The following is a 20,912-nucleotide window of genomic DNA, read 5'->3' as shown; positions in this document are numbered from 1 at the left end:
TTGTCCTTTAAACAGGAATTCCTTTATTTTAAACCTGAGCCCTTTATTTACATCTTTTGGTGTGTTCATGAATCATACTTAGCAAATGTTTTACAATTGGCCCAGTAAATCACCTCAGCTGGCGACAGCGACACGACTGCAGTGGCTGCAACGTAATCCGTTGGGGCAAATTTTACGTCCAGAAAAAGAGCTTTTTTGTTGCCACTTGCAGGCTGAGGTTGTTACTCTGAGTGTCTGACAACTTTACAGAAATATTCGATTTCACAATTTAGATCCATGTCAGATTGGGCAAGATGTAAATATTTGCCAGTTTTATGCTTTTTCTGAAAATGTGTGTGGGGAAAAAAAAAATAAAGAAAACAGGGGAAACATTTTGATTGTGTAACTGGTCTCAATGTATTTAACTCTTTTTGAATAAAAAATATCTGAAATCGGTGGTTCCTTTTTGACTTGTGACCCCATGAAACAAACCAGTGTTTATTTGAGACTGTTAATTACAGGTTGTGATCTCAGACCTGACATAATAAGTAAGCAATTTAACCAGCGTGATTTTTCCTGATTGTATAATTTGAATAACTTTTAGGGATCCCTTGAAAATGGAAAACATATTAAGTCTTCATAAATAAAAATCATCTTGTGATAACTTAGATTCATCTCAGGGCCTTGCTGGGGGCAATCATATAAATGTTCATATAATAAAACACCATAACATCAACCACAGCTACAAATGATGCAGCTTCCTCCTGGCTCTGCTCTACATCAGAGCCACATGGATGTATGTGTCAGCTCCATGCACAGGGAGTTCCTGCGTGGATCTTCATCTGGCTCTCTTTAAGATCTGCAGGCTGCGTTACATTTAACATCCACCTGTTCCACCATCCTGAGTGGATGGAAGAACAGAAGGAGAGGGTTCCTCAAGCGTTGAACGTGCCTCTGTCAGAGTTGGGAAAGAGCAGCTGAGCAATGAAGTCTTCAGTGTACACGCCTATCCTTCACTGTAGACTTTCCGTCAGCTATGAATCACAGTCCATCTGTTATACAAGTTCTCAGGGGAGAGAGGGGAACTCTGACACACCTGTGTCCTGTCAGCCTGTTCCTGGCAGGTTTCACTCCACATTCAACACCGCAGCAGCTATACACAGTCTCAAACTTGAAAATGCACCTGAACATTTAATTATGACTCACTCTGCATGAATTTATCTGCTGCATTTACTAATTTAGTGTAGTGTTCGCTTCAGCAATATTCATTAGTGTCATCAGATGTGAATAGCTGCCCTTCCTCATTTGCACACACACACACACACACACACACACACGCACACACACATTTAGACCGGAGTTCGTGAGAGGGGGGTGAGTGCAGGCATGAAATAAATACAGAATGCGGATAATTGGGAGTGCTTGTGTTAGTTCAGGACGAGAAAAGATCCCTTGGTTGCAGGAGCCAAATCTTCCACCTCCTCACCAGCAAAACCTTGCTTAAACCTCTCAAAACTACCCCCGCAGCCTACAGTACCACGTGACCCACCCCACCACCCACCCCCCTCAGCTACACGTTCAGTTAAAGAGGAAAAGAAAACTCATCTCTTGCCTCACATTCAAGGCTATGCTTCAGCAATGTAGGGCACACTCACCACCAATGCAGATTGTTATCTACACTGACGGTTGTCTGAACACTCATTATTATTTATTTATTTGTTTTTTGTTAGTGCAGGGAATCAACAGGTCTGCAGCTGAGTTAATAAAGGGTGGGGGGGGGGGGTTAATGGAAAATTACATGTGTGTGTGATACATATTTGTGTGTGTGTGTGTGTGTGGCTCGCGTGGAAACATGAATTATAATAGCGGACAAGATCTATCTTCAGAATAAGGCAAGTGGGTGCTTTGTGGCTACTGGGGCGCAGACAGCAGCCTGTGTGTGTGTGTGTGTGTGTGTGTGTGTGAGTGTGAGCGTGTGTGTGTCAGGTAAACGTCACAGCTTGTAGAGAAAGCCTCTGCGAGCGCGCGCCACACTTCCTCAATCGACGGAATCACAGAGCGAAAAAACGAGAGGAAGAGAAAGATCAACTTTCGTCGTGGTGAGAAAAGACAGCGCCGAGTGTGCAGGGCGAGGTGAGGCTGCTACTTTAATTGTGTTTTTATTTTGTGTAGTTTTTCGTAGAGTTGGGTGGGTCCTCAACGTTTGGAGTTTGCTCAAAGTTGCTCAAAGACCAAAGAATGTAACGTTGCCCCCTCTCATTTTTCTTCTCTCATCTGTGGGGGAAACGAAGTGTAACGTCAACTCGTTCAACCGCGAACGTTGGCGCTAAAGTTAGCTATTTCTTTTTTCCACAGTTTGACTTAAAACGAACGTTTATTTGCAGTTTCAATGCACTCTGTGTCTGTGTAACGCCTATTCAACGGCCATTAAAATACGCTCTGATTGAAATCCCGGCCAACGTTTTCGACTGGTGTTTCCTCGTTTTAAAGATGTTTTAACGCAGTTGTGCGACGGAATCTGTGACATGCCAGATTTCGCGGCGCTGCGGGGTGAACTTTAACAAAAGAGAGAGAGAGAGAGAGAAAGAAAAAAGACTGATTGGTTGGTCAAACATCGACAGGTGAGGTGTTAGGACTCAAATGCAAACTGACCGGACCACTAACACTTCACGCTATGACAGCTCTCAAACTGTGTGACCCCGTTTAACGTCAGTGGGGTCAGCTATTAAAGCACTGTTGGCGCAACATTTCCGTGGCTACGGTGGCAACATCGATTTCCAGCTCAGATCACCGAATCTCACGGGTCACAGAACAGGTTGTTAACACTGGGCTTGATTAGGAATGCGGACACGTCTGGACAGCAAAGAAAAAGATGTCTCTTTGAAATAAACCTCTACGTGTCGTAAAAAAGAATCTGGTTGCAAATTGAGTCATACTTAAGGTGCCATGTTACGTTCAGCCAACCGACAATCAACCACATCCTTGAGAGAAAAAAATGAAGATCAAATGAGATGACTGATTCTCGATAGTTGCTCACTCTCTCCAGATGAATACACACTCCTAGCTGAAATATAACTACATATATAGCTGCCCTGTACTTTATGAGCATCCTAGTTTTTTGCCTTTAAGGTCTTGCAGGTTTCAAATTCGTTACTCAATGTCCATAGCTGTTACACTTACAACACTTGTGTATGTGTCTGAGAGACGTACATGTGAAGACATGTTTGTATCACCAGCAGTAAGAGAGGGTTGCTCAATGCAGACAGGCTGCTGAGTTGATGCTTATGTTGTGAGGTGCTCCAGAATAGTTTGAAGTAGTTGTAATTACATTCATGTAGCGGATTACTGCACAAGATCCCTGTCTTTTTCTGTATTTTACTGCCTGTCATGTCTTTCTGTTGTTTATTCCTCACAGTGGAGCTGAAGGTACTCTTTCCCCCATACATTTTGTTTTCTTGGAAGTACATATTACATGTTGATTTATACACAGTGCATCCAATAGCTGTATTGTAGGTTTTTACCACAATTTAGCCTTAGCAATAGTATTTGATAGTCCTGCTACTGAACACACTTTTGCATTTGTCATTAATAAATGTGTCAGGAAGTGTACTATATAATTAAACTAACATTAGGAATTCATATGGAAGTATACAAGTTACAGTAGGACATGACTACTGTATTTAACAGATGGAACAAATCGAAACTGCACATGAACACTTTGCAATCAATCATTACAGCCCTCAGTCACACACTGTGCTTTGTATTGATTAACACCCCAAACCCTGACATCACAGTTCACAGCAGGAGTGTTTGAGTGAACATGATTTTTGATCACCCTCCCTTCTTTGCACATACTTTTTTTCTTCCCTGCATTTTTCTTCTGTGTCTTACTTTTCTGGTCTCAGTGTGGGCGGTTATAGGTTTGGGATTGTGAATATCAGCCAGGCCTACCATGGTGTGCTGCGTGCCCGTGTTTGGATTAGCAACATGTTGAGGCTTGCTCTGCCTTCGTAGAACAAGCAAACACTTCGACTGTTGCAGCTGCAACCTTTCAGGAACTACACAGTCAATATAACACAGCGACACAGACTCAAACAAGTGAATGTGGTATAGGTGATGCTGACACATTTGATGCTGTGATAGTACTTTATAAAAAGAGGTGTGAAATTAACAGATTAGCCATGTAAAACAACAAGGTGTGACTGAAGTGCCTGACCATCCTTGGTTTAGACAAACAAGACATTTAATGACACCACCTTGGACTTTGAGAAACTGGGACGACTTTTTTTGTTATATAATAACAAAAAAATTATATAATAATGTTTTTTGTTTGTTTGTTTTACCTTAAACAGACAGTTTTGAAATCAGACACAAAAAACCTGTAAAATATGGTCCTGCACACGAAAACAGCTGTTGCTGACAAAGGTTTCCCTCTGCTGTGTGGGTGTGACTGTGCAGGAATATCTCAAAGTGAGGAAGATTCTCATGTGTACCGTGAATTTTGTGAATTTTACTTTAGTTCAGCAGAAGTCCTTCTGTCTTCACTAGCACAGCCATCTGCTGTTTTTTTGTATGCTTTTGCACGCGTCTGACATTTTACAGCATGTATAGGGATTATGTAGTCTAAATTAGATCTCTGAAGCACTAATGCTTTAATGTAAGCTGGCACCATGCATGAGAATATGCCACCGTGGTTATGTATGCAACGCTAGTGGTAATGCTAATGATTTTTGAACTGTAGGTGTATGTATAACTAACATATCATTACAGATAAATGTTACGAGGGTAACATTGTGTTTGTCCATCTCTGAGGGCAGGTGACCTTGGTACTTGTCACCATGGCTCCTTTCTTGAGGATCGCCTTCAATTCGTACGACTTGGGCGTCCTGCCTCCTCTGGCCGACCCACCCTTCTGTGCAATCAAGATGAAAGAAGCTTTGACAACTGGTGAGAAACTGTTTGAGAGCCTGCCTTGCTCTGTCTTTTACGGATATTCTCACTTTGTAAGAAAGATGCTATTTCCTTCTTATTTCCTGCACTTGAAAACATAAGATACGTTTTTTCCCCTCTCTGGCAATCTTCCTTTTCTTAGAACGGGGTAAGACCCTGGTTCAGCGGAAACCCACCATGTTCCCAGCTTGGAAGGCAAGTTTTGATGCGCACATCTATGAGGGTCGTGTGCTCGAGGTACTACTGATGAAAACAGCGGAGGAGCCCCTGGCTGAGGTTACTGTTGGCGTATCTGTCCTTGCTGAGCGCTGCAAGAAAGCCAACGGGCATGCTGAATTCTGGGTAGGACACTGCAGACTCTCCTCTGTCCATGTAGAGCTACATCTCAGGCTGTCGGTGTGTAACTGTATGTGTGTCTTAACCGTGTGTTCAGGTGGATCTCCATCCCTCTGGGAAGGTGATGATGGCAGTGCAGTATTTTCTGGAGGGAGGGGACACAGGTAAAGCAAATGAAGTGGAAACATTCTCTACTTTCCTCTGTTCTCAGACATCTCTTATGAACTTCTTTGTGGTAATCAGTATCATTTTCTGTAGATGTCTGGATAGTTTAACATTTACCCTGTTGCCAGTCAAGCCCCTGTAAACTTAGTTTTTCAAATTTTAAGTACTTTTCTATAAAACTGAATATGACTCAAAAGCAGTTCTCAGAAAACATTGTTTATTTGTATTTTTTAAAACTTTAACACTCAAAAACTGCGCTGCTTCATCAGGCCTGTGTGGGTGTTGTTTGGTTAGACTTGACAGGGGCCTTGCAGCATTAGTAGACAACCCTGAACTCTCATCTCCTTTCGGATTGGTTCACAGATATGAGTGACATCACTTTTTTTTTTTTTTTTTAAGAATTTTTAGTATGAATAATATGAAAATTTGGAAGAATTTTGTATTTTGCATTCGTCTCTTGTCTTTGGTATTCATCAAATAAACAATATCTGTAGCTCCACAGCAAGCTTGTCTGATTGTCCATCTATATTTTGCATTCCTTAAATTTTAAACCACCCCCACCCTTTGAAATCAGGTACAGCATACCTGCAATATTTGCTCCTCCACAAAACAGGTGTTGACTTGGCAGTGTTTTTCCTTGCTACTTTAATCCTGTCATTCACAGGCATTCACATGAGCAATTCCTGTGCATCCCCATAGATTACCTTTGAGGCTATCGATTTGTGATATATGCAGTGTTGTAGGATGACTGGTTTGTGTTTCTGTCTCTATCTGGAAGAGAGTAAGCAGGCCTCAAAAGAGGAAGAGGCTCCCACCCTGAACAGGAGACGAGGGGCCATCAAGCAGGCAAAGATCCACTTCATAAAGAACCACGAGTTCATCGCCACGTTCTTCAGACAGCCCACTTTCTGCTCTGTGTGCAGGGAATTTGTGTGGTCAGTGCAGCCTACATTTCAGTCCTATAAACAAATCTTCAAGGTAGCTAAGGCAGAACTCATAAACAGATACGCAAGCACCAGACATGGGTAGATTAAAAACTTGCCGTTTAGGGACTTCCTGATATTTATCACCATCTGCATTGGATGTTTTCTGTCAAAATATGTTAGACAACCTGTGTGCTTTGTTGGCTGCTTTGCTGTAAAGACCGTTTTGGTCTCACTGAAGAGGAATTGAAAAACAAACAGTGATACACAAATCAACATGGGTGTACTGTTGACGTGTGATAAGACTCACAAGTGACTAATCAACAAACTATTCACATGATCAAAGACTGATACCAGCTGATGAATTTGTGTCACTTTTTCACCCACAGGGGACTCAACAAGCAAGGCTATAAATGCAGACGTAAGTGTATAAAAATGCAAAAAAATTCTGTGCTTTGTGCAATACTTAAAATAAAATCCCACTACATAGATGGTATATATTAAAAAATGCAGACTACACTATGAATAAAAATACTTGTATTTTGCAGGTCTTTTGTAAGCAAAATGTCCAGAATATGCTCACATTATGAATTAAAGGACCCAAATCTCTTTTATCTTTGCTTTTTATCAGAATGCAATGCAGCCATCCACAAGAAATGCATAGACAAAATCATCGGCAGATGTACCGGTACTGCTGCCAACAGTCGGGATACTGTGGTACGTATCACATATTTGTGCAGTACACCATGTACTACGAGCGTTCTCAATAAGTCTCAGTTCAGTGTTGTCTTTTCTCAGTGTGATTTTTTGCTGGTGTAGTGAAGTGTCCCTACTGCACAATATGAACAATTAAAGGGAATACCATTGGTCAGAGTTTAATTCAAAGGCAGATACCACCCAGGGTCCACATCCAATGAGATGCTCTTTTCACTGATTATCAATATTCATGGATAAACACAATCAAAGACCAGCTGATCTAGATAATGGTTACAAGAAAATGATCAAGCACAATCACTGACCTGTGGGGTCAATAATAGATGGGGTGTGGGAAACACGGGAAACACTTCAAATTAGAGTGGAGGACCTAGGAAGAAAAGGGGAACTTTTAACCAGCAGTGTGGTCACTTCTGACAGTGTAAGCTCAGTGAGGCAAACAGAAGACAAGTCAAAAAAAGAACAAGATGAGGCAGGTGCGCAGGCATGTGAAGTATCATAGGCCACTGATCAGGACTCCACCGGACATTCTTGGAGCTGATGAATCCCGTTTGTCCCCGCAGTTCCAGAAGGAGCGCTTTAAAATTGATATGCCACACCGTTTTAAGACCAACAACTACATGAGTCCCACCTTCTGCGACCACTGTGGAAGTCTGCTGTGGGGTCTAGTCAAGCAAGGCCTCAAGTGTGAAGGTACTGTGGAAATATAACTGATTAATTGTTGAAAGTACAAGTGTACTTTTGTCATTTAAAGACTTTCTTGTTCTGTGTGTAGATTGTGCCATGAATGTCCATCACAAGTGTCAAGATAAAGTAGCCAACCTTTGTGGTATCAACCAGAAACTACTAGCTGAAGCACTTACACAAGTCAGCCAGGTGAGTTCATGGAGACACTTGCAAGTCTTTCAGTGCACTGTGGAATCTTTTAGCATTTTCAGAAACTGCAAAAGTATAATTATTTTATCTCTTACTTATCTATTAGTATACAAGTTAACACTTACACACAATGTGGCCATAATGTGATGGTCATACAATGTAAGAAATCACCAAGGAAAAGATGAGGAATGATCCACTAATGAACTGTTAATGAGTAGTTCCTGAATTACTCTAGTAGATATCGATGAGTTACTGGAGAACAGTAGGGGAAGCAACATCAGGAAGGGGAAGTCTGTTCTCTAGTAAGTCGTCATTATCTATTATAAATTCCTCAGATCAGTTATTGGGAAACTCCCCATTAGTCACTAATTAATTATTAAATGGTTTCTAACTGATTTATTAGCAACTACTCACAATTTAGTGTATTGTAGGGTGTTGTATAGAGAAATAGGCTTTAATACACTATGCTTAGCATTGAACACAATCATTCCTGTGAAAGTGATGGGCAAACTGATAGCACCCTGGGCTTGAGCACCTCACTCTGTAACTGGATATTGGACTTTTTCACAAACAGACATGGAGAGAACTCTATTGTGAAGTTTGTGGACAACAGCACTATGATCAATGGGATTACCAACAATGATGTGAATACGTACCAGGATTAACTCAACAATCTTGTAGGATAGTGCACAGAGAACAAACCGCTGCTCAGTGTCAGCAAACCAAACAACTGATTGTTGTTGGATAATAAAGACAGCCACACCTTCTTGTTTCAATGGATGGAGCTGAGGTGGAGCAGGTGATGGTTTTTGGTTCCTGCAGAGACATCCCGGAGAACCTGTCAGGGAAATCACACATCTCCACCCTGGTAAAGAAAGCTCACCAACAACTGTATTTCTTAGGGAAACCTAAGAAGAAGAAACTCCTATGCTGAGTTCTTATTAACTATTAGAGCAATCCAACAGAAAACATCCTTATTGTGGATGATCTTGGCAACAGACAATGTCAAGCAATACAGAAAGATTTATTGATGTTTCATCAGAGCAGCATTGTTCCCTGGGCTTGTGAGACTCCTCACTTTATCCTCCACAGTCCTCCATAAATGTATTTTATAGTTATTTCTTATTATTTATTCAGGACCTACAGCTAGCATTTCATTATGCTATCACAGAGCTCTAGAAAATAAAGAACCTTGTACCTTGTACCCATACTAGTGAACCTTGATGTCACCAGAATCACAACTGTAGGCAAACACTTGATAAGTTTTAATGCCCTGTCCCAGGTAAAATGATTTTTTTTCACAGACATTTACACACATTTATACTCACACAAGGGGCATTGTTTTCTCCTCAGCAGTTGTTGATCTGGAGGCGAGACTGAAGTGAGTTTGGTAACACTTAATTTGGATGTTGTCCTAGTCCAAGGCTGTTACTGTTACTGAACTATTTTGTGGTAATGTTTTAACTATCATCGAAACATTGTGAGAACTTCCTGTTTCTCTATGTAGGATAAAGCATGCTTGTATTGTATTTTGAATGAAGATGTAACACATACAGTATGTGCAGTGGGGAGGAAATGTGTGACAGGTTTTCGAGGAACCAGGAGAACGCTTTTACGATACATATAAATATCATAATGTTGAAAGCTTTGCAGTTTTGTCTTGTGGTCTAGCTCTGTCCTCAACAAAATGTCACTGTTGACCATAACCCATTTTCATCCTAAATCCAGTCCTTCCTGGGGTTCTTTCTAATAATCCCAACTGGAACCCTGCACATTGGATAGACCAAAGCCAGATGGGTAATCATTGTTGGGAATCTATTTGTCTGGCTGTCTCATGCTTATTTTTGCTATTGCATTTCCTATTCCACCAGAAATCATCCACCCGCCGTTCTGATCCAAACCTGCCTAATCTGACTGATATTGGAATCTACGATGAAGTTAACAAACTTGCTGCACTGGAAATCAATGGTCAGTGAGTGTTACATGTGCATTTACTTCCTTGAATTCATGTGAATGATAATAATGCTTGCAGAATAGGATGCAAAAAATATTGAGTGTTTAGTATAATTATGTGTGGTGCTTTGTTTGTCCATTAGACGGAGCTCCATATGGCAGACTGTGGGAGGGGTCTACCCCACGGCCTCAGTCTCGTATTACTCATCTGACCCGCATCAACGTGGACAACTTCATTTTCCACAAGGTCTTGGGAAAAGGCAGCTTTGGCAAGGTACAAAGCAACCGTGTCATTGTGTATTAAATCGTGAGACCGCTATATTAAAAACCAACACAAGAGTGAGAGGATAACCATGTGAATCAACAGCACCTCAGTCAATACTTGTTAGCTGTCTTAAACACAGAAACTTCAGGCCTCATATGGAAATAATAACATAAAATTTGGTGTGTGGTCAAACTATGAGCTCTTCTTTTCCCCAGGTTCTCCTGGCAGAACTGAAGGGGCGTGGAGAGTACTTTGCAGTGAAGGCTCTGAAGAAAGATGTGGTTCTGATGGATGACGATGTGGAATGCACTATGGTGGAAAAGAGAGTCTTGGCTTTAGCCTGGGAAAACCCTTTCCTCACACACCTGTACTCCACCTTCCAGACGAAGGTAGTCCATTTCCAGCTCAATAATGCCACTTTTTTTTTCCTACTCTATGTCATTGTTTGACATTGCATCCTCATTTCTCAAAGTGAAACTTGTCAACAGGAGCATCTGTTCTTTGTGATGGAGTATCTGAACGGAGGAGACTTGATGTTTCATATTCAGGAGAAAGGGCGCTTTGAACTCTTCAGGGCCACGTGAGTCACACCTGCCACACAGACAGAACAACATAAAGACTTAATGTAAAAGAAAACCACACACTGCTGATGATCGAGCTGATGGAAAGCAGATACTCATAAAGCAGAGCCTATGTTTACTTTTCTTATGTCCTTGCCTTTGTCTTTGTCCCATTATGTTTTTTTTTCTTTACATAATATACTGAACCCTTATGGGCTGGGGATGCTCTTGCTCCATTAGCTGCTGCTCACTAAAAGACTCGCCTTCTAAGGAGTAAGCAGCTCTTCGTGCCTGTGTGCTGTTTATATGTGGAGGTATCATTTACTGCCACCCACCTCTCTACTCATCATACTGTGGGAATCGCTCCAGATAAAAACAATGGCTCATTGGCTAAGGAGAGTGTTATGAAGACTGAAGCTCAGTGGCATCTGCACCACCACTGACTCAAGTCTCACGTTTACAAACAGAAAAATGGGAGTGAACCATTTTTTTTCACAGGTGCTTTTAGACACAAATGAGCTTCAAGGCATTAGATGTTGTGATTAGATGTTATGCGTTCTGTTGTGTGTAATGTCTTTTATAAGGTGTTATGTTCACAGACTTGCAAGAAAAAAAAACAAACACCCCACACACGTACAAACTCAGAGGTAAAGCAACGCTAGTTTGCTTCAGTAAAAGTATGAACAGTAGACTTCTGTGCATAGTGCTGAGCAGACTAGTTTGGGGTTTTTTAAAAACACCAAGAATATACATGCATTCACAGCTATATATCTTTTACACTACTACAAATTTAATTCAGGATCTGTGGGCCTAACACACACACACACACACACACACACACACACACACACACTCACTCACTCTCTGCTTGTTTCTGTTTGTTTTAGTAAAAAAACACCTTTGTGGTTAGGTTGCAGTTTGATGTCTTTGTTGTATATTAAGTTTTGCATTTTCTGTTTTGCAGTTATTATTGGTTAGTGTTGGTCAGTGTCAAACTAGTGTCAAACCCACTACAACGCAAGTATACTATTTGAACATACTGGTGTTATATTATGAAACAGGTTTCACACTATGAGAACATGAAAACCGACAATACAATGTGGTCTGCCATTGCATTTCCTGTAGTTAAAGTGGTGTCTGTGTCCTAGACCTACGAGATGACAGGAGTCATTTTTGTACACAGAAACCTGATCTTTAATTGGCATCTACCTAAATCCTCCTCACTCAGTGACTCTATTCAGAAGGAACATTTATCCACAACAAATGAGGAATAAAGAGAATGGGCTGTTTCATAATGTCACAAAGCAGTCATTTTTAACAAAACATGCACTGGTGTGTTTGTTTACACATATGTCTAAATATAACAAAAAGACTTGTTGTGTGATACTGCAATAGCTGCCACAGTGGAATGGAAAGTATTTCCTGGATTTGGTTATGCAATATCTTTCCTGAGGCAGCAAATGAACTGCAGAGTTTCCGGTGACCTCTTTATTAGCACAAAGGCCCTATTCTCCCAGTGGTTACTGCTAACCTGTTGACCCGGTGCTGTAGGGAGTTTAGTTCGACGTCTCAACATTCCTCATGTAGCAGAGCCCAAGTTACTTAACACCTGCTTACTTATGTCTGGACTTTATTTTACAGTGTGTTTTGTGTTTTCTGATTTATTCTATGAGAGCTATTTGTTAGGTCTAAAATGAGAGATAATCAATAGATAAAACCTGACAGCCTATTCAGTCCTTGTCAGTTGGTAATATACAGTGAATAACCAGTTATTGGGTTAGAGCAGAGGTTACGCTCTCTCCTCTAAGGACTCAGTCGTTTCACCTGACACAGATGACAAGAGAAGCAGGTCAGAGATAGGCTAATCTTTCAGCTCACTGCAGCTCTCGGGTTCCACATTATGAGACTGTTATTCACCTGTCTCCTACTCCATACAAATGTCCTCCTCAATAATTCAGCTCTACACTGAAATGAGTCTGCAGTGACACCGGCGTTCAGCTGCCAACCTGCACCTGTAGCACCTGAGATGAGACGAGATGAGTAGTTGATATCTGTCTGTCTCTGCCATGTTTGTCTTCCCAGGTTCTACTCTGCTGAGATCATTTGTGGTCTTCAGTTCTTACATTCCAAAGGGATCATCTACAGGTCAGAGCAAAATTATGTATCACACCTGGCGGTACAGTACATACAGTTAAATGACCGCACTTAAATACTATATTCTTTATATAGCAGCTCAATGTTTAGGATTATTTTTCTGTCTTTCACAAGACAGCTGATTTCAGTTCAGTTGCAAGTGTGATGTGAAAATGAACTTGAAGAGACTCTAAACTTGCATGGTTAGGTAATCCCACGCATTTTGACACTTTTTTCCAAAAGTTTCATTACCGTTGTGTAGTAACGCAGTTGTTTGCACAGACTGTTTACAAAACCGTCCCTGTGGGTGCAGGCTAAAAAGTGAAATCAGATGAAAAAGCAATAAAAGTTTGTGATCTTGCAATGAGGAAACTGAATTTGTTAATCTTTTGTGATTAAAAAAAAACTAACTAAAATCTCAAGAATAGCGTAACTGCTTGCAATTACATAAGCATGTAAGAATACTGTAACTTTTAAACACCAACACTGGACCAAATATTTGCTTTGATGGTGTGTTTCTTGTCTTAGAAAAGTTTCAGGTCTCAATAAAATTCAGATGAATTGAAACCAGTGACTGTCTGGAAAATACAATTAAACTTCAATTCTAATGCTTTCAAAAACGGTTTGCAATATGACATGAAGTAAATGCAACTTATATAATTAATGCACAAACATGCGAAAACACTGGTATGGCTCTTAAAAACATTTTGTAAGCCATGAGTTATTAATAATAAGTTCTTTCTTGGTTCAGTGCTTTTCTAAAGGAGCCTTCAAATTTCACAGTCCAATTTGCAAAACTGTAAGGACTTTTTTAAAATCACATATACAATCAGTGTACAATCTACTAAACGTTCATTTAAATACAGGCATTAAATGGCTTTCTGACTGAATTCTGACAAGCACAAAAATGTCAGCTCAAACCTTAAAACTGCTAACATACAATTTATTATCATCTTCAAAACCACTTGTGTTCATTTCCAATCCTGCTGTGACTGTTTCCTTTCCAGAGATCTTAAGTTAGACAATGTGATGCTGGATCATGAGGGACACATAAAGATTGCCGACTTCGGCATGTGCAAGGAGAACGTGTTCGGCGAGAATCGCGCTACCACTTTCTGTGGTACTCCTGACTATATTGCTCCAGAGGTATAGTGTTTCATACTTAGAGACCATCTGTTGTTCTGAAATAGTCAATTTTCCGGCCCATTAGCTTTTGTTATTCTCATGCAAAGTGTCGATATCTCTCCAGAATGATTCTCATTTATGATATCGTATTTTAACTCAGATCCTGCTGGGGCAAAAATATTCCTTCTCTGTGGACTGGTGGTCATTTGGGGTGTTACTGTATGAAATGCTGATTGGTCAGTCACCTTTCCACGGAGACGATGAGGATGAGTTATTTGAATCCATCCGCATGGATACTCCCCACTATCCTCGCTGGATCAACAAGGAAGCCAAGGATCTGCTGGAGCGGGTGTGTAGCTTTTTCTACAGCTCATGTGTTCATGAAATCTTCAAATTCACTTTAAAAATATCATTTTCTGTGGTTGAAAATGAGCCGTTTTTGAGATGCTGCACAATCTTTACTTACCCTTATTGACTCCCTGTAGCTGTTCGAGAGAGATCCCACTCGCAGGCTGGGAATTGTGGGTAATGTTCGTTTACACCCCTTCTTCAAGACCATTATCTGGCAGGCCTTGGAGAGGAGAGAGATTGAGCCCCCCTTCAAACCCAAAGTGGTATGCTAAACACACATCACTGATGAGCAGTTTTATAAAGACATATGGCTCACGCGCTCTGTTTACCCTTGTCTTGACTTATCATTTTGCTGAGATACCTTTGTTGTCAATTACAGAAAGCACCGAATGATTGCAGCAACTTTGATCGGGAGTTCCTCAGCGAGAAACCTCGTCTCTCCTACAGTGATAAGAACTTCATAGATTCCATGGATCAGACAGCGTTTTCTGGCTTTTCATTCATCAACCCGAAGATGGAGCACCTTTTAGAAAAGTGACTGCCGTAACGACAGTCAGACCTGGCTTACATCCGTACTGTTTCCGGACAATTTCCTTATTCTGTCACATTGTTAAGCTTGCAAATGAGTGAGCTGGTCTACAATCAGTATTTTTGTGACCTTATTTTAAGCACAAACTATTCTCCTTGGGTACATGTAGAAATGATACGAGTAGCAATGGGCCCTTGTACTGTAAATATCGATGTTACTGTGTTTGTGTGCATGCTTTTTGTTTGTCTAGGTTGTGAAGGCCTATATGAGTAATAATATTAGGGCAGGATGTTGAAAATCCTTGCATTTCACTTGATGTCAGTGCTACCATCTGCAGCCATTTTGTGCCCCTTTTCGTAACATTCAGTTCAATCCAATTGAAGATGAAAAATTAGGAGGAGGAAAAGAAACCTATAAGAATGAATTATACACTTTATTTCAATGTTGATGTGTGACTGAAATATCTGCATGTATAGAGATCAGACCAAAAGAAACCTGTCCATCTTTTACCATAAATTAATAATGAGTGTTATCTGTCTTTGGAACATCTGAATTCTTGGCCTTTGACTGATGAATCATGTATCGATGGCAAAGAAGAACATGTGTGACTGACTTAACAGTGCCACATAATGAACAAATTTAAGCAGAGTTAGAGCTGATCTTAGCTGTACTGGAATGTCTTGTCTGTGGACTGATGCGGATTGGATGCACTCAGGGTTGCAAAAGGTTCAGTTAAGGTACATGACTGAGAGGGTGGAAAGTTACTGAAATGCTGTATATAAACAATGTGTATGTATATTGTTGTAACATGTATATTGGTTCGCTAAGGATGTACTTTTTTTTTTTTACTGTCTCCATCTTTTACATCTGATTAAAAACATCAACTCCCAGGTCTGATGTGCTTTTTTAAAAATTTCTTTACTAAAAAACTTAAGTTCACAAAACAGTTCAGTTAAATCAGGGATCGCCACTGGTGCAATGTGACCGATAAATTTGTTGTAATTTAATACTTCCATATGGATATCAATTCTGGGATTTGTTTGTACTAATGTATTTTGGGTTTTCAGGGTTTTTACGATTTTGGTACCTTCATGGGAATAACTTTTCACTTTTCACAAATTCTTGGATTCACTCACCACATTTGTTGAATCCATAATTTTAACAAAAAATAATGAAACTCAATATCCTGTGACATCCTATTCTAACCTGGTTCTCTAATGATCAATAAAACCTACAGAAGGTAGTCTTGCATTTCCTATTTGTGTAGACTGTACTTTGTCACCTGCTTAGGAACATTACATTACTCCTCTTTAAACTTTGGTAAGAAAATGTGATCACTTGTAATGCAAAAGTGCATCTAATTGGTATGACGTTTTCAGGAGATCAAACAAAGCAATTGTTCTGGAATAGTCAGAACATTATTTTTTTGTAAATATACATAATTAAAAAAACAAGAAAGCAGAGCTAATAGAATTCACCAGCTTGTTTTCAATAATGTTAGTTGTTATGGATTTTAAAATTCATGTGACAAAGTAATCTATAAATAGGATTTTTCTCAGCAGAATTCATTTTGTGGATGTAGAATTCACCCTGATGGTCTCAATATGATGGTAACTAACTCCCGGTGATTACACAGAGACTGATATTCACAATAAAGGTCATAACTGTGTATCATGGGCCAAACTGAGCAAAGAATCGATCCCCAGTAGATGATCGAAGAGATGATTACGCCCTCTAGCGACAGCGCGTTGGGGATGTCGTTCTTTGACGTCAACGCGTAACGTGCTTCCGTACAATGTGTACGGAAGTGTTATCGCTTCTGCTTGTAGGATCTACTGCTGACTCTTTTTCATTTGGAATTTCGCAACGGTAATGCCGTTTTTTGGGCAGCCACACTAGCAGTTTTGACATAATGAGAATATTATGATTTTCCTCAACAAAAAGGAGCAGACAAGTTGTCAAATTCACGTTTGACAAAGACTTCCAGCGACTCGGAGGAAGTCCAAAATGAGCTCTCAGGATGTATTGAGGAATGCGTCCACTTTAGCATCGTATAATGTGTTGCTACAGGTACACGAACACACACATTGTTTTAAAGTTCAGCAAACTAACACTTCTGCCTTGATTTTTAAACGATTCATGTGTTATATGTTACTGGTTGTATCTCAGGTGATGTTCCGTGTCCTCACCTTCTTGCTGAATGCTTTCACACTTCGGTTCGTGTCCAAAGAGCTGATTGGGGTGGTCAATGTCAGGTAAAGATGATACTGAGACAGACGAACAAAGCTAACGCATTCCACTGCACTAAGGTCGGCTACTGTAACGTGTATGTGTCTTTATCATGCAGGCTTACGCTACTGTACTCCACATTAGTATTTTTATCCAGAGAAGCTTTCAGGAGAGCCTGTCTGAGCGGGGTATCTGGGACAAACCACAGCTGGAGACAAGTTATCAACCTGCTGTGGCTGACGTTAGTTCACAAATTTATTAAACTACAGGATGTGTGTTTATTCTTGTGTATTCAGCTGGGATGTCTTGGTGTGTGTCTTATCTTTGCATTTCTTACCTGTCAGGTTGCCTCTGGGTGTGCTATGGGCAGCCCTGCTGGTCTCTGTTTGGCTGTGGCTCTTGAAGGTCCCAGACCCCCAGTCTGTCCCTTACTATGGTCCTGCTGTGATGCTGTTCGCCTTGTCAGGAGTGCAGGAGCTCCTGGCTGAGCCCCTCTGGGTCCTGGCTCAGGCTCACATGTTTGTCCAACTGAAGGTGGTTGCTGAGAGCTTAGCAATGATCGCCAAGTGCAGCATAACTGTGGTGCTGGTGGTGTTTACCCGTGAATGGGGCCTTTACATCTTCTCTGCTGCTCATGTAAGAAATTAGTTGAAGTTTTTTTGCATTGTTTATCTAATTACTTCTTCTGTATGTAACAATTTTAAGCTGTGGATGTTTATTTAGTTGGTGTACACAGGATTCCTGGTGCTGTGCTATGCTGTCTACTTTGTTCGTTTCTTGGGCTCTAAAGAGGCAGCCAAGAAGAGTTTTCCTCTGCACCGTGTTGGAGATCTTCTGCCCTGTAGAGCTGATGGAGAGGTACTAGGGCACTACTATGTTTGATCTATTCATCTTTGTAAATCAAACTGATTAGTTACAAGATAAGCTGCTATCATAAAGGACTAATGATCCTCATGTATTGTTAATAGCCTCTGATTGATTGGACTCTGGCCCGGCTCACATGGAGCTTCTTCAAGCAGTCCTTTTTGAAGCAGATCCTCACAGAGGGGGAGCGTTACGTCATGACCTTCTTGAACGTCCTCAGCTTTGGAGACCAGGGAGTTTATGATATTGTCAATAATCTGGGCTCCATGGTGGCCCGCTTCATCTTCTTGCCTATTGAGGAAAGCTTCTACATCTTCTTTGCCAAAGTGCTGGAGCGAGGACGGGATGTCACAAGTCAGAAACAGGTGTGAGTCTTTGATATGAATGCAAATGTGTCTGTTGTGTATGACTAGAAAGCAGACGTTGCTGTTTTTACTTAATGTCATGGGTTTTGTCCACAGGAAGAAGTTTCCATTGCAGCCGAGGTCCTGGAGTGTCTGCTGAAGCTGGTGCTGGTGATCGGGCTGATTATCACGGTGTTTGGCTATGGCTACTCTCATTTGGCTCTGGACATTTATGGCGGATCTCTGCTGAGCAGTGGAGCAGGTAAGTGAGCTACCGCCAACTGGCTGTATTGGGTATGTTTGACAAATTCCGCTTTGTCATAGCTTGTTATATGTTTACATTTCCTAAAGGGCCCACTTTGCTGAGATGCTACAGCTGCTATGTTCTCCTGCTCGCTATAAACGGTGTAACGGAGTGTTTTGTATTTGCTGCCATGAGCCAACAAGAGGTTGACAAGTAAGAATGCAGAAATAACAGAGACGTTTACATTCACTTATTATAAATCATGTTACCTGTCAGTTAGCACTGTGCTTGCGTTGTGTCCTCAGGTATAACTTTGTGATGCTGGCCCTGTCTGTGTCTTTCCTGTTCCTGTCCTACGTGCTGACATGGTGGGCTGGTGCTGTGGGCTTCATACTGGCAAACTGCCTTAACATGGGCCTCCGTATTTTGCACAGCCTGCTTTACATACACCACTACTTCCAGTCCAGTCAATGGAAACCTCTGCGAGGCCTGTTGCCCTCCCCTCACTTACTACTGGCACTTGGTGTCAGTGCTGTTGTCACTTCGCTGTCTGAGGTATAGGAGAATCGTGTCTCTTGTTTGTATCTCTAAGCATTGAGCATTCATCACAGTTTTACTCTGTATAGTCTGTACTGAGTCTTGCAGTGATCAGCTTGAGCTCCTTCATTCTCTGGTTTCAGGGTCTGTTGTGCTGTGACAGAGGCTGGATGCTGAGGCTGCTCCATATCGGCGTAGGAGCAGCATGTCTTCTCGGTGTGTTTGCAGCTGTCCTTGTCTCAGAGACTCGGCTCATTCAGTTTGTGAGGACTCAGCTCTTGCCCCGTTACACAAAGAAACGTACTTGAATTAGACAGGAAATGGACACGCTGGACTGGAAGAAAGCTTCTTTTTCACTTTAAACAGTTTTGACAGGAGCTGCCGATTGATCGTTACTGACAGCGAAAGCAACGAGGGAGTGACTTTTTTAAATGGACCGCGTGTATGCGCGTGTGGATCTGTGTGTGCGTGTGTGTATGATGGTTTGTTTTCACTGGATCATTCCTCTACAAGTGTGAACAAACACGTCGCGCCTGTTTCGGGATCTAATTGTGGGTATTGAAAAAGTGAATGTATTTTAAGAAAACGAGGAATAAATTTTCCTACACAATAAAACAAGGCAACTTAATTTGTGTTTGTGGTATTAAAATTAATTTAATGAAAAAATATGAATGTTTAAAGTTTAAAGGGCTCGAAGAACCTGTTGTGTGGATTTAAATGCTGTCAGGAGGAGTTCAGCTGTTTTTAAGAAACACATTTTAGTAAAAAAAAAAAAAACTGAGCCTGAAGATGTACTTGATAACATAAGGTAATGTAAATTAAAATTAGAAATACTTAATGCTTTATCCTGTTAAAATAACTTTGCCCTTGCTTGAGGCACATTTGATTAATTTTGATACAGATTTGCGGTGATAAGACGATCAAAGTCTTGTGTTGCAGTTTGCTCATGAAAACCAGTTTGGATTTATTTCCCCTTTGGTTTGTGTGTGAACTGTATCTTATCAACTCAGTCAGTCTCTTCACATCAGCCTTGTTTTTGACATAGTAAAGAAGCAGGAATGAGTTCTGTTGTGTACAACGGTGGTACATCTTCACCTGAACTTTATAGATTTTGTGGGTTTTTTTTAAATGTTTGGTGATATTTTCATTTCTACAAACACTTACTCTGAGGGAGTATATACTGTCTAGAGTGTGCACCAGTGCCACCATGCTTTATGTCATTTTTATTGAAGTAGGTTTAAGTTCAACGATCATTTGACACGTTGCTTGGAAACACTCATTATTTGTTTAGTCCTTGCACTAATTAACTCTGAACTTAGGGTCCCTGAGGGCTGAATAATGATGTAATTTTAAAAAAACGAGCAGGAAGGGGTGGGGACAGCATTCTTTTTTAAAAAGAGCAGTGTTTATTCTCTTCTTCTTCCCTTTTCAGAAACATATATTTGTATGCCAATCTGGCATGGTGTCAGATTTGATATCTTGAGTCAGGCAGCTTCTTAACTTTTGAACTTTGAGTTCAGTTTGCTCGGCTTGCTGTTAGCAAGTGGTGGTTTGGCTGCCGGGAGGAGGGCGAAGATACACAGAGAGACAGACGTTTGACGTATTCATGCAGCTCTGGGATTTATTTGGAAAAATGTAATGCCAGTGAGCTCATTTTCTGATGAAGCAGAGAGGACAGCAAACCATGAGAAAAAACAGAGTCAGAGAGACAGAAAAGAGGAGGAGCCCATAAACTCATTGCGTCATGTTTTAGTCTGAAAAACAGATTTATTGTCCAGTGGGAAAGCACTGCCAGGTTGTGTATACACTGTGTGAGTGTGTGTGTGTGTGTGTGT

At 40.9% G+C, this 20,912-nt stretch overlaps 2 protein-coding genes across 2 annotated transcripts; both read left to right on the top strand.

Annotated features, from left to right (window-relative positions):
- The first annotated feature begins 1,959 nt into the window (after positions 1-1,959).
- Positions 1,960-15,749, top strand: prkcda (protein kinase C, delta a). The gene is made up of 18 exons (XM_046383882.1): positions 1,960-2,112; positions 4,797-4,926; positions 5,072-5,271; positions 5,363-5,429; positions 6,209-6,365; positions 6,743-6,774; positions 6,985-7,070; positions 7,631-7,760; positions 7,843-7,943; positions 9,815-9,911; positions 10,040-10,170; positions 10,377-10,550; positions 10,650-10,741; positions 12,804-12,866; positions 13,862-14,000; positions 14,140-14,328; positions 14,465-14,593; positions 14,710-15,749. Exons 2-18 carry the CDS (start codon positions 4,818-4,820, stop codon positions 14,866-14,868), a joined length of 2,055 nt encoding a protein of 684 aa, XP_046239838.1. The 5' UTR covers positions 1,960-2,112; positions 4,797-4,817; the 3' UTR covers positions 14,869-15,749.
- A 903-nt stretch (positions 15,750-16,652) lies between these two features.
- rft1 (RFT1 homolog) lies at positions 16,653-19,762 on the top strand. Its single transcript, XM_046383880.1, has 10 exons — positions 16,653-16,929; positions 17,029-17,114; positions 17,207-17,329; positions 17,433-17,724; positions 17,812-17,946; positions 18,057-18,317; positions 18,414-18,558; positions 18,648-18,753; positions 18,846-19,095; positions 19,221-19,762. The coding sequence occupies exons 1-10, from the start codon at positions 16,867-16,869 to the stop codon at positions 19,383-19,385; spliced, it is 1,626 nt and encodes a 541-aa protein (XP_046239836.1). The 5' UTR covers positions 16,653-16,866; the 3' UTR covers positions 19,386-19,762.
- Positions 19,763-20,912: the final 1,150 nt, after the last annotated feature.

This window comes from Scatophagus argus, chromosome 3 (assembly GCF_020382885.2).
Source record: "Scatophagus argus isolate fScaArg1 chromosome 3, fScaArg1.pri, whole genome shotgun sequence".
NCBI classification, from domain to species: Eukaryota; Metazoa; Chordata; class Actinopteri; family Scatophagidae; genus Scatophagus; species Scatophagus argus.
The sequence above is the reverse complement of the archived record's forward strand: the minus strand, read 5'-3'. Positions and strand labels throughout refer to the sequence as shown.